The sequence below is a fragment of the Ambystoma mexicanum genome, chromosome 7p, assembly GCF_040938575.1.
Source record: "Ambystoma mexicanum isolate Mex_15411 chromosome 7p, UKY_AmexF1_1, whole genome shotgun sequence".
NCBI classification, from domain to species: Eukaryota; Metazoa; Chordata; class Amphibia; order Caudata; family Ambystomatidae; genus Ambystoma; species Ambystoma mexicanum.
Window position 1 is genome coordinate 815,674,753 of NC_090939.1, and position 14,094 is coordinate 815,688,846.

Genomic DNA, 14,094 nt, shown 5'->3' on the forward strand with positions numbered 1-14,094 from the left:
GTATTTTTTTTTCTTTAGTTTGCAAAAGCTCATTTTGACATATGTGGTGCAAGCTGCTAGCACTTTCCTATCAAATTTGTTTTTTCCATCTGCCTTTCCAATATTGTTTTGCAGCCATCGTTAGTTTCTGGTAGGCAGCAGTTTGTTTGAAACACAGATGCAAATAGCGTCAGAGCAGCCTCCTTTTCAATGTGAAATATTCCCTTTTTCAATGGGAACTTTGGCCTTGCAGCAAAGCGGCGCTGCTTGTTCACTCCCCTTATTTTGTACTTGTAAGAACACACTGGCAAGCTTTTTCAGTGTGCCCCCTTGTTCCATCCTGCCCAATATGTGCTTGGCAAGGTGGTGCAGCCATCTTTTTGTCATTGAAAAACGCAGTTTTGGTGTGAGGCAATGGTGCTCACAGGAGCCAACGCAACCATTTTGCTGGTTTTACTGAAGTGCAACTTGGTGATGTGGGGAAGTACTTCTGAGTGGGTACATATATTCCAGAACCTCGACTTGTGTTTACAGCTCGAATGATCCTTCGATGTAACATCAGATCGAGGCCTCAAAGGCTCACAATGCAGATCAGGCCTTTGTACCGGGCTCGAGGGCGTGAGAGACTTAGGCCGAGATCTTTCCTTCCCGGCTTCTTTAGAAGGCGCTGTAGGAGCATGTCTTGGTTTTTGCTTTTCGAAAATTTTAAGCATTTCAGCTCTGAAGGCCTCCCACTCGGCCTGAGTCGATTCCTTGGTTGGACATGCAACTCTTTCTGGGGAAGCGTCTGACAACGAAGTCAACGAAGGTGACCGGCGGTGCCTTTTCTTTGACTTCTTTGAGGACAAAGAAGAGTGGTGCAAGCCACTGCTCGACCTGGACCGCTTGGCCTTCTTCCTCCGAGGAGAGTCGCCTCTCGACTCGTCAGTTGATTTTTTCACGGATTGGAGAGGGGATTCTTTAGGAATTTTGCCTACCTTCAGCTTCCCTTTCTGTTCCCTCAAGGCCTTTCCAGTCATCGACTGGCACTTGGAGCAGTCAGAGATGTCATGGTCTGCTCCGAGGCACCACAAACGGATACGGTGCAGATCAGTCCAGGACATTTCCGATCCGCAATCCAAAGACTTTTTAAAACCGGACTTCAGAGTCGTCAGTGCTGATGATGAAGACATCTCGATGTCGAAGTTTTAACAAAGACGTCACAAGATGTGAAGAAGCGTGCATATTTCTTCAAAGCTATCACTGTCGCAGGAAAACAGAACTGAAGCCAATGGGCGCAGCGCATGCTATATATGCATTCAATGAAATCATCCTCGACGGAGGCCTTCGAGGGACATCGAGTCAACACCATCGACGCACAGCGCCCTCTGCTGAAGATTTTTTTAAAATACATTTCCGAAGCAGCTGAAGCCGGACAACATGCGTCAAAAGATGAGGAATACATGGTAGGACACAATCCATTGGAATTTCAGATACATACAGAAAACGGGAGTGTTTTACAACCTTAAAGTGCCTCAGGATAGAAAAAGGAAAAGCTGTAAAAGTAAAAGGAAGAGCAGCACCTGGTGGGGCAAGTAAAACAAGGAAACTGCAAGAAGCACAAACAAGTGAAGGGGTGAGTTTGTGAAGGGGAGTAGGGGAAAGGGTGCGCAACAAACAAATGTGTGTTGGGTGGACAGGGCATGAAGAAAGGAGGGAAAGAGCAGCCAAACGTATTTAAGGGTCAAAAGTGGTTTGTTATGATGGACGGGAAAATAGGCAAGTGGCGTGGTTTAAGTGTGGGAAAGCACTTTGAATCAAAGAAGTAAGACCTTTTGAATTAAAATGTCATCATAAATGAGTTAAGCATTATTACCCGAGCAGGGACGCATGGGAGGCATTAACGGGTGGAGTAATACCCCAGGCCAGGTAGAAGCCCGAGCAAAGCGAGGGTTTTACCATTAGCCCGGGCATTACCAGGCCCGGTAATGCCCTCCCTGTGAGGATAATATTGCTTAACTAATTTATTATGACATTTCTTGTTTACATTGGCTGGGAGGCCGCCACATCCCCATGCCGCGGGTATTAATAAGTCACAATACATTTGGCAACCTACTCTGAATAACAAAATTATTTTAATGGAAAAAATGATGATGTAAGAACAAATGGACAAAGTGTGCCAGTAAAAAAAAAAGATCTTCAGTACTAGATAGAACATAAATCCCACCAAAGACAGTTTTCTGAGTATGATTTGTCACAGGTTTTGGAACTGTATTGTCAAGGTTTGACTGGGATAAAAAGCAGACGGCGAATGATTTGTAAAAATAATGCACAGTGGTTTAACTTTTACAGTCATTTAAGGACATGAATCATTCCAGTTCAACATCCATACTTTCTAGATAGCAATGTTAAATAGAATGCTAATGCAATGAAGATGTAAACAGTCCCTATCGTAAGGACATCATTGCAAACAGGTGTTGATTATAAACATCGGCCATAATAATGTCTTTGAAACATGTGGTATAGTAGTACATCAGTATTGTTAGCCATACTGGTCCCTTCTACCGATGTTTCCCTAGAGATATGTGTGGCCTAAAAAGCAAATGTACCACTCAATCATATTGAACACTGAAGAATGATGAATGGAAGCTCTTGAATCAATCATAAACACTGGGTTTGCTTCGGGCCACACTCCAAACCACTGTTTTCAGCCTGCTATGGTGTTTCAGAAGAGAAAAAAACACATGCAAATTAGGGATGGCCACTCTGCGAAAGGGATAGTCTAGATGAAATCCTAGGTCGCATCCCTTTTACACAAGACCACAAGCAACTGTAGAATGTCACAAATGTCACATACATTAATATGTCGCACTGCCTCAACACCCCCACCCCGTGAAGCTCTGGCAGACATATTCTGCCATGCACATGGTCACCTAGGCAAAGGACAGCCCTACTAACAAGTCGGTATATGGTCATACAGCTCAGCCATCAGCCATGAGCTTCCAGTTAACTGGTGCACAGGGCTGTTCTTAGCCCAAAGGGCACCTCATTAAGTAAGCATTCTCTGGTGCCCTCTTCCCTTGCCTGCTGATTGTTGTGAATGCTTGTTCAGGTTGAATGTTACATTATGAAGTCCAAAGTGATCAATATCAATTGATTACATATATAATCTTTGGGAACTATCCATAATCCGTGTTAGGGGCACTGCACTGCATCCTCATACAATGCATCCTGTATCCTGCATCCTCATACAATATAGAAGGCAAGACAAAACAGTAAGGACTTGTTTTCTAGCTTTATGTTGCATGTTATTCTTTCTTGTAGTGGTTCCTGTTTATTCACTTCCAATATTGCTAGTGAAGTAGACTGAGGTACTGAAAAAATTCTGTTATTTGCACAGGGTCATAGTTTTTGCTGTATCAGGACATTGGGTTGTAAGTCAAGTCCCCTGTTCCCAGTATCATGAGGACAACAGGAATCAGAGACCAAACCCAGAATACATTGCTAAGAGCTAAACTTCCATTAAGGGAAATAATACAGGAAGGGCAAACATAATAATATGGGGAAGGGTTCAGGACTAACTAGCTCAACACCTTACTGTGTACTGTCTGAAGTGTCTTAAACCTTGGGATTGAAGAGAACCTCATCCTCTGTCTTACTACCGCTCAATGAGGTATGCTTGTGTAAATTAAGTCTGGCTTAAGGGTTCCTGCACCCCTTTTCTTTCTTTCTGCCTCTATCTCGGCTTGAAGGTTTCCCACACCCTTCTTCTCTCCACCAGCCCCAGGCTTAAGGGATTCCCATGCCCTTCTTACCCATGCCATTCTCATCCTTAAGAGTATTTCAAACACTTCTTATCTCACCATGCATCATACTTCAGCTTCTGGTTTGGTTAATGGTTCTCTGGCACACCCACAGTGTTGGGTCCCCCTACTCCTTGGGGTCAGGATTTGGGGGGGAATAATGAAGAGGATTACTATTGGGATGAGTTCTAAATTTATTAGTTGTATGTGAGAGAGAGGTATGTGCAGTTTCATGGAAAATCTGTGGTTTCTATGTAAATTTGGTAATTAATTGTGCTTTCCTTGACTGGATTATCTTCAGGAGTCAGGGCCTTTCCGTACCCAAGATGGTAGATAATAGAAGTCATCTGCCAGGTTCAGCGGACCTGGCAGATGACTTGGGACCTTCACTGCCTTTCTTGACATGACCTTAAACACTCTACCAAAACCCCTTTATCTGAAGGACATTTATGACTGAAAATAAGGAGGAAGACAGAATTTAGCTTTGTGGGACATGTTCATGAACAACTGGGGGGAGCGCAGGGTAACACTAGCAGAAGGACTCAGGCATTTCTAGAAGTAGGCTTTGTAGAGTAGTACTCGGTACACTCTTGTGACACCAAACAATTGACCAAGAAGCTGCATTCCCTGTCAAATATGGTAGTATGAAAGTGACCCTGGAAACCTTGCTAAGGAAAGCCTCTGTCAGCATAAAAAAGCAACACACACTGACTGAGAATATTTTGCAATTTTTTTATTGTCTCCCCCAAACCTTTCCGGGGTCACTAAGGGAGCTTCTACATACCAATGACCGGGGCACCCTTTGAAACTGAATCCAGTCTCATTGGTTTCCCCCTTAGTCATTCTTCTTCTTCGGGTCACATTTCATTTACATTGAAACTGTGAGCCTCTATCTAACGACTCAACACTTAACTACCTCTGCGACTGGCCATCAACTCTTGTCTAATCTCTACAAGTAGGTTCCACAAGGCACTCTGAACAAGGGGTTCCGGCTCCATGTCGGATCAGGAGGAATGACTTAACATGTGCCTTTGATTCCGTCAGGAACGGCTTACAAACCTCTGCAGGTGATGTCCTGTTCAATGGATTTCTAACGACAAAAGGCAGTTGAGAACCTCAGTGAAGGTTCCAAGTCATCTGCACAGGATCTCTGTACCAATCAGCACCCAGAACCTAATGCACCATCTTGGATGGGGAGAGGCGCTGACTCCTAAAGAGAATCCAGTCAAAGAAAAACCATTAATAACTAAGTTCACATATAAATACCCCAGTTTTACCCTGAAGCTAAACATACCTCACACTCATATAGAAACAATATACTCAGCAATCCCCCCAACAGTTATCCTCTTAATTATCCCCCCTATATCCTGACCCTAAGGAGTAGGTGGATCTGATAGTATCCCATCACTAACACGCGGACCATAAGCCTTGCTTGAATGGATGCTGTTGATGAAATTGAGTAATCAACTCAGTGTGCACATTCTTTGCTGCCTTCCAAAATCTCACTTCTGGGTCATAACCTTTCCATTCTATCAAGTCTTGAAATCTTACCCTAACTAATCATGAATCTAAAATTGCCTGTGCTTCATGCACCTCTTCACCCTTCTCAGCTACAGTCATTAGTGAAACACCATTCAAACCTTACAGGGTTTGAAAAGACTAACACGAAAAGCTGAGAAAACCTTGAGAAATATTTTAAAAGGGCAGATTGGCGAGAAAAGAAGAAAGGGGATGATGGAATAAGTATTCTTTAAAAGAGGTCATTATGAAGAACACCCCCTCTCCCTACTGTAATGGGCCAAAGCCTGAAGAGGCATGTGAAGGACGCGTCTGGTCGTAGATCAGACAGTCGTCGATGATGATGGTGTTCGTCGGTAGCCGTTGAGCAGTCAAGCGGTCGTGCAGCAAGGCGAACAACGAAGGAAAGAAAGTCTATAAGTACACCTTTAGCTAATCAAAGGCATCTGACTGGAAGAGAACTCTGCATTTGTGACAGACTTCGATTGGCAGAAAAAAACAATGTGATGGATGTCGACATGTGAAGGACCATTGGTACAGTGCACGTCACACTAGGAATAGTATTACTAAAAACGTCCTGTCGACATCCGTTTTCGAGTTTCAAAAACAAATCTTGTAATACTCTGTGACTTCCACTAGATGTCGGACTATGCACAGCATGTGATCTAAGCCGATCCACAAGCTCCAGAAATATATATACACACACACAATTCAAATTCAAATATTTCATACAAATCCAAAATTAACCCCCATTTCATATATATATATGTATACAATACACATTTCATAGAGCTTTCACAAAAACAAACAATCATGATAACATTTATGCAAACATTATTTGATCAGCTTGTGCATCTGTTATACCTTCCCCATATGATTAAAACAGTCATTTATCAAAAATACTTTGAGCACCTAATCTAATTTAATAGTGGCAGAAATTACTGTAACCTCTAGCCACCATACAATGATTTTCCCACAACAACATCTAACGGTTTCAACGTGTTTAGCTGATTTACACCACATCTTCTTTAGGGTGACCAATGTTTGAAAAACCAATTCATTGATAGTTCATGTAACTAAAACAATAGTTGGACTGTTAATAATGTTAAATAATGTTAAAAATGTAATGTACATTGTGTATCAATGTAAGGTTTATGTTGGAAAAACATCTTGACAAGTACGTGTTTGTATTAACAAACGCTGGCCTTCAGCGTCTCATTATGTCGAGACAGGACATGGTCCTGATGATTCTTTCTGGTTTGCAATAGAAAAAATGTACTCAGCCATAGGAGAGGATATAACAAATAAGTTGAGCTACAAGGAGCAACTTTGGATGTATCATTTCAGATCTTACGAAAGAGGGCTTAGTATGTTAGAATCATGGAATTCCAGTAGGTGACGCCATTATAAGATGTCCACCACTTTTTGAATTCAACTGAACATGTTGTGGTCCCTCTTTCATTTTTAACAAAGAAATTAAAATAAGTGATTTTGGAAGCTTTTTTCTTGGTAGGTGGTACAAGAGGTGTTAAGGATCAGTGTCAGGAATTAGGATGGTAATGACTGATGAGAAATGGTGCAACATCCAATTGCACACTCATGCATTCTTCACAAGACAACGAAGAACCAAAAGAAAATTGCTTGCCATCCCCATCCCTGAAAGTTCCATGTACGTTATTTCTCTAAACAGCAAAATGTCTGCGAGAGATGAATCTCGCTGTAATCAAAAATAAGCACATTTTTTGAAAGGGTAGACAGGAATATGGGAAAATAGCTTTATTAGTCAATAAGGTGACTAGCGGTTGAAAAAACATCCATTTGTAATCCATTGTGGAATTGAAGTAGTTATACCAGGTATAGTTACTAAGCAGGTATGCTCTGTGTAAGGGGAAGATATTAAAAGAATGAAGGCCCCTATGTATAAGTTAGGGGTTGTGACATCCATGTTATTTTAGATAAAATGTTTTATTGTAAAATCTTTAGATAGTACACAAACAGCAATCACTCAAAAAACATTTTCCTTTCGCTACGGTGGATGCGAGAGAGTGGGTCTTATTGTAAAACAAAAACAACCCTGACATGAGCCAAATGTGTAAGCAACATGGTGATCACAATAAATAAATAAATAATAATCTTACTTGGAGCATCCAAACCCTTTGCCTTGGCCACCAATGAGAGTATATCTCTAGTAGAATGGACAGCACTAAAGATGTGACGTGGTGCAGCCGTGTGGCATATTGGAGGCAAGCTTGATTTATAGTCTGTGCTCTGCTGCAAGTGGTTCAAGTACATGTCAAGCTCATCTTGGTCTTCTGCAATGTATGAAAACAAATTATGAATGTTAATATATATCTGCTGGATACAGCAAGGTCTTGCAAGTAATAAAAAAGTACAAAACACCTAATTCCCACCAGTTTGAAGAAAGATTGAACCCAAGTCCTTTTGAAAATTTTATTTTCCTTGGTTTTGTTTGCCACCATCAAAAACTCTGTAATAAAGTGGAATTTCTACAAATGCCAAAAACAGTGCATCACTTAGCATGTTTACCAACACAAGTTGTTGCTATATTGAAGTGTAATATATAGGATATTGTAAGAAGAAAGACATGGAACTTGTGTGCCTACAGTGGCTCTAAGCTAAGCATGGTCCCTGCTAGGAGGTGGTCACAGCCTCTACCTATTGTCATGTAATCTTATTATTGTCTGGTTCAGTAAATGCCCATAACCCGAGATACTGACTCCACCGGACTAGTGAACAGCTCGGCAGGCTAGGGAGTAAAAAGCTTGCCATAAAGGATGTCACATGAACTACAGAACTTTCCACTGAGTTTAGAAAAACAAATAGGGCCTCATTACACGGACGGCGGTAACCATGGTGCTATTAGTGCCATGGTTGCCGCCGGTATTTTACCGATTCCGCCTTGGTGAATGGGGGAATTACCGCCCCATTCCAAGGTTGGCGGGCGGTAATTCCCCATTCACCAAGGCCCTTCCCCATTCCCATTTGAGCCCCCATAGGGCTCAATGGGAATGGGAAAGGAGCAAATAACGGTACCGCTATTAGCGGTACCGTTATTTGCCCTGAAGTCCCTCAGCGGGTCCCTTCCTGGCCACACGTTAAGGACGGGACCCGCTGAGGGACCTCGTAGTATGGCGCTAAGGTGCCCTTACCGGTGCCGTTAATCCCTTAGCGCCATCTGTGTAATGAGGCCCATAGTGTTTTAGTTAATTATACGACAGATTATGTTGTAAATTGGTTTTCTTGTTGAGCTCTCTAACGCACAGAACAGAAAAAACAACTATTTAATTAGAGCAGAAACGCCATTTGTAAACTATTGCTGCTACAGAGAATGTGTTTATGCTTTGTAAGTGACCACATTTTGTGACAAATCTAGCAAAGTCGTCACTACTTCCCCAGGGGAAAACTCCCCTCATGTGGCCAGGGGAAGGCAGAAGTTACCTGACTCTGACCCTGGGGTTGACTATCTGTGGGATGGGGGAGGACAACCCTCGGGGATGCAAAGTGAACCTGGTGGGTCCAAACAGGCCTTTATCTGTATTCTTGGTAACACCTATTTACCTTTCCCCCATTCTTGTATGGCATATTGTAGTGTGGATAATAAATCTCCACTGTTTACTGATCATCAACCTTTAATAACACTGAGACGAGGAAGAGGGATTGAGTGATGAAGATCACTAGAAGCAGCGAGCCAACGCTACATTCTAGTCATTGGAGGATGTGAACAGGTGGCAGGACATTCAAATATGGCACACCTGAACAGAGCGGGAGACTCAATCCTCCCGACGCCGGGTTGGGACATGGTAGGAAAGCAGGCTGCAGACTGGAGTGAGGAAACGGCTGAGAGCGATGTCTAGAGAAGTCAAGAGTGTTTGCCGCGCTGTCACCTTGGGCCGCAGGAGCTGCCAAGCAAAGTAGAAGGCAAGGCGGGAGCCGAGAAGATGACAAGATGCGCTCCCAGTCAGCAAATGGGCAGCGGAGGAAACAGTGAGACGAGAGGGATGCCGAAGCTGCTAAAGAAGACCGTAAAGCAAAGAGAAAGAGATTGGGATACCGGGGCACATCAGAGAGGCTGCCGTGTACCATTAGTAAAAAATATAAGCCCAAATAAGGGAGCTGGGACATTTAACATAGTTGGAAAAAGGTCTGTGATCTGGAATATGAAGAATATAATTACCTGGAAGCAAAGAGAGAGAATTCTGACGAAGAGTGTAAACCTGGTATTTGCACTCAAATATTGAGCGAACTCAAAATGCCATAGCAAGAGAGTAAACAAGGCCCTCAGCGTTGTGTAAACGGAGAAAGCTGAAGGGAGGAGCCATCCCCTTGGGATTGTGGAAAATACAAGAGTGACATTTAAATAGCCAGAAGAACTCTAGGAGAAGGGAAAGCCCCTTCTCTGGTGGGACTTTATTGATTTTCTTTTCGTCACTTTAGAACTTTGTTTTTTGAACCTTGGAAAAAAGCTGCAGGTGTTCACCTCAAAGACATTCCCATTTCACGTTATATTTAGTTTTGTGTGTGAGGGTCAAAGGACCGGACAGAACTCCTTTTGATTTAGATATCCTGACACAGACGTTCCATAGTTTTGTTGAGGCAGGCAAACCCCTTCTTAGAGTTAGGGGTAGGTAGGATTTCCCCAACACCTCTTTTTGTTTTGATAATCAAAGCCTTTGCTCAACACCAAAAATGCCACTGTGTCCGAGTCCTACTCTTGATCCCTTACAATTGACTTGGGCACTGTTGAAAGTGTCACCCCAGTACCGCTAAAGGTGAAATTAACATTAGCAGATTGTTTGTAATTTCACACCATACTTGCACTCTGCCTATAATGCTGGAATAATAAGGTGAGATTTGTCAATAGACAGCTGTATGATTTGAAAGACTTTTCTTAGTAACAACTGTCAGACGCGTAGGCAAGGTAGGGCCTGAGCAGGTAAGGCCCACCCAAAATTTGTAATGCCCACTCAGCAGCTCAATGGACATTTACAGATGTCCATGTCACTGGTCGCCCAGCAATTAATAATCTTAATATCTATGAAGGCAGGAATCTGTCTATACGTTATTGAAGGAATAAATGGTGTGCATGTAGACAAGTAAAATGCACTTGGAAATATGTGAGCAGGATTTCCAATCAGATGTGTAGATTTCAATCTTGCATCGAGATGTTTTTCAGAATTTAAATGTAACTTTACAGGTCTATTGTCAGGCTCATATCCATAAGTTTATTTTCTCGGGGTCATGATCACTGGTAAAAAAAAAGAAAGCAAAAAAAAAAAGAAAGCAAGAACGGAGATATGATGTGGGATCACTATTAAATACTGTGCAATATCGTGAGTTAACACATGCAATACATTTGTTGATATCTTATAAACATTAATACAGCTTTTCTCCTAAGAATATTTGCAAACATCATAGGCAAATGGTTTTATTTTAAAGCACATTCCATAAAATAGAGAGGTTTTAAGAATTAGCTAGCAGGGGTTGCTCTCGGCTCCTCGGTGCATGTCAGGAACCAAGAAGTTCTTCCTGTTTCCTGGTTCCTGTCTGCACGTAGAGAGTCTGGAGGGAAATAGGTAAGGGGAAAAAAGCATGTTTGTCTGTGTGCATGCATGTGTGCGAGGATTGTATATATATGTATGAATGTATGCGTGCATGAATGCAAAGGGGTTTCTGTGTAAGTGCACATAGGTATGCAAGCAAGTGTCTAAATGCACACATATGAATAAATGCAGTGTGAATAGTGTGCATGGATATGAGTGTGAGTGAGAATGCAGTGTGAATGTTCTGGGTGCTTGTGTGTGAATGACAGAGAAGCTGTATGGGTCCTTGACTTGTGGGCAAATGTGTGTGTGTGTGCGTCAGTGTGGGTGTGTGCATGTGTATGCTATGGTGGGGCCCAAAGGGGCATTGGAGCATTAACATTTTTTGACAAGGGCATGGCATGTTTTACTGTCATTTTTGACAAAGCAAAGACATCTTGATGAGTGTTATTACATGGAGGCAGGGTTGGGGTGTTTGGAGGGCACTGGCAGCCTGAATCTTTTAACACTGAAGCATGGGCTTTTGTGCTCTCATTAAGGGTAAAGCTAAGGGTAAAGCCTACATGATGAGTGTTCGTACATGGAGCAGGGGAGGGCATGTCTTTACTCTGGCATGGCATTATTTGGTGGTGTCAAAGAAAACATTATGAGCGTTCTTTCATGGGGGCATTTGAGCAGCCCGCAAGGCAATGCTTTCTTACTGTGACTTGGGATGCTTTACTGGCATTAGGGAGCAAATACAACATGATGAGTGTTCTTATAGGAGGGGGCACAGCCAGCAATGACATGTTTTCGTACTGTGGCATGGCGTTTCTTATATTGGCATTAAGGCAAAGCAAATAGAGTCATGTCCTTGTGTGTGGATACTGGCGTATATTGACAGAGCCAGCATGAACATGCTTAGTTATAGTATTGTTTGCATTATGGGTAAAGCAAAAATATTCTTATATGGGGATACTGCCATATATTGGTGCAGCAGCATTGGCATATATGGGCACACTCAGCATGCAAATGTGGTGTACACTGACATAGTACTGGCACATAGTGGGCAGAGACATTATGAAAATGCATTGGAAAATGCTCCTGTCCATTGTGGTATCCAGTAATATAATCGCTGGAAAGAACATAGAGCGTGACTCCACATATTTTTTAAAGGCACTATCCAACACTTTCCCCAAATATTCTAGGACTGGAGTTTGTTTATATATTTGCACTAGTCATAACATATGTTGGGAAGAGTGTTTAGTGCCTTTAAGTGCTTTTAAAAAAAATATCGAGTCACCCTCAATGTTATTTCCAGCGATTATATCACATAAAACTATCCATTGTTGGTGGCTTGGTATCTAATGGCATTTTTTCGATCTTACTCTACAAAACCTATTGTAAATTGTGTGGCCTTTTACCTACTTTTTCACACAAAGTTTACTGTCAAATCCACAATTTTCACCCAATATTTTAAAACATTTCTTGGGTTGGGGGGAGAAACACCCCAAACCCTCTTGGATGCATCAGGCTCCCTCTCTACACTTGTTCGCTTCTGCGCATTCGGGCCAGGGGCAACAAAAGCCTCCTCCCTCTAAAGGCTGCCGTTGGGGTGGGCCCAACTACATTAGCTTCAGGCTCCACTTGTTAGACAATCCTAGCTACACCTCTGCCACTTATGCTTTGAAAAGGAAACCTACCATTTACTAAAGGTCCTAAAATCTCAGTGATTCCCCATAGCAGATGGGAATCCGAGAGAGCAATCCACCTGTAAATGGTTTGCTAGGAGACTACCTTATCCTTAAGAGAAGGAAACCTACCATTTACTAAAGGACCTAAAATCTCAGTGATTCCCCATAGCAGATGGGAATCCGAGAGAGCAATCCACCTGTAAATGGTTTGCTAGGAGACTACCTTACCCTTAAGAGAAGGAAATCTACCATTTACTAAAGGTCCTAAAATCTCAGTGATTCTCCATAGCAGATGGGAATCCGAGAGAGCAATCCACCTGTAAATGGTTTGCTAGGAGACTACCTTACCCTTAAGAGAAGGAAACCTACCATTTACTAAAGGACCTAAAATCTCCGTGATTCCCCATAGCAGATGGGAATCCGAGAGAGCAATCCACCTGTAAATGGTTTGCTAGGAAACTACCTTACCCTTAAGAGGCAAACAAATCCAGCAACAGGTTGGTTGCCAAACTGGAACAAATTGCATTTTGAAAACACAGAAATTGTGTGCTAGTTTACAGTTAATGTGATGGAACTTTCTGACATCTTGGAAGGATAAAGAGGAAGGAAGAAACATCAGAGCATAACATGTCTGAGAAGCCACCTTAAATCAAAAATGTTAACTTAAGTCAAGTTTGGCAAAAAGCGACTCCCCAGATGGCAAAATGGACTGCAAACTCCACCTTGCACTTTCCCTCCCCCTCACACTTTTCCCCCTTCCCCGCCCCCCCTGCACTTGCGCGATTTCAATGTCACCTGGCCTAGTAAGATCGTTGTTTCTGTCTTCTCTCTGTTCTCCTTCCTTGTCTCGTCGCACCTTGAAACACTTGTGTATAGGCGCGTTACAAATGCCATATCATATCTTAACAGATCCGGTTTGATGTGGGTGAACACCAGGATGTGATCTTTGAGATCTCCATGTAACAGAGACCACTGGGTCTTCAGTGCTTTGTACAGTGATCACTGCATAAGAACATAAGACCCAAAAAGCAGAGAAAATGCATAATGCCCTTAAGAGAGTTTGTTTGAAACACAGTGGTTACCTGACATTTGCCTCTCACTTTTGCAGACAGTTAACTGGCTCTTCATCAATGGGGACAGACTGGACTTCGGGAAATATCGGCAGAATCCCAGCAAAGACATAAGTGTGCATGTTTTTGTGAGTTAAAAAGGGACCAGCCTAAATAATTTGAGTGTCAGCAGTTAGGCATGCAAGCTTGGAATTACTGGAGCATTCAGCATCCAGTGGTGCTGTTGGGAAGGAGCCTAGTGCTTTCCTTAATTCCCAAACTTCCTAAACGCTTTAGAATTAGGCAAGACTTCTGTTTGCTGTTTTCTAAGCACTACAAGACTCCAGGGTTGGAGGAGGGTCACTAATTAAAGATAGTTGGGATTGAAATGTAAGGTGCAAATAACTATTTAGATGGATATATTTGTAAAACTATTAAATTGTAGTTAGCTTTGCTAAAAGCATACAGTGAATGCAGCCTGTGCTAAAAGTAGACTACAGGCAGAGAACACAGTGGCTGAGCAGTTGTTCCT

At 42.4% G+C, this 14,094-nt stretch overlaps 1 protein-coding gene across 4 annotated transcripts in view; it reads right to left on the reverse strand.

Moving 5' to 3' along the window:
- The window catches only part of PHKA2 (phosphorylase kinase regulatory subunit alpha 2), an 840,998-nt gene that overhangs the window by 229,323 nt on the left and 597,581 nt on the right, over window positions 1-14,094 (reverse strand). For all 4 annotated transcript variants that reach the window (XM_069636956.1, XM_069636954.1, XM_069636955.1 and 1 more), the window contains exon 20: window positions 7,418-7,591. In XM_069636956.1, the coding sequence (XP_069493057.1) occupies window positions 7,418-7,591 (174 nt within the window). The remainder of the gene's footprint in view (window positions 1-7,417; window positions 7,592-14,094) is intronic.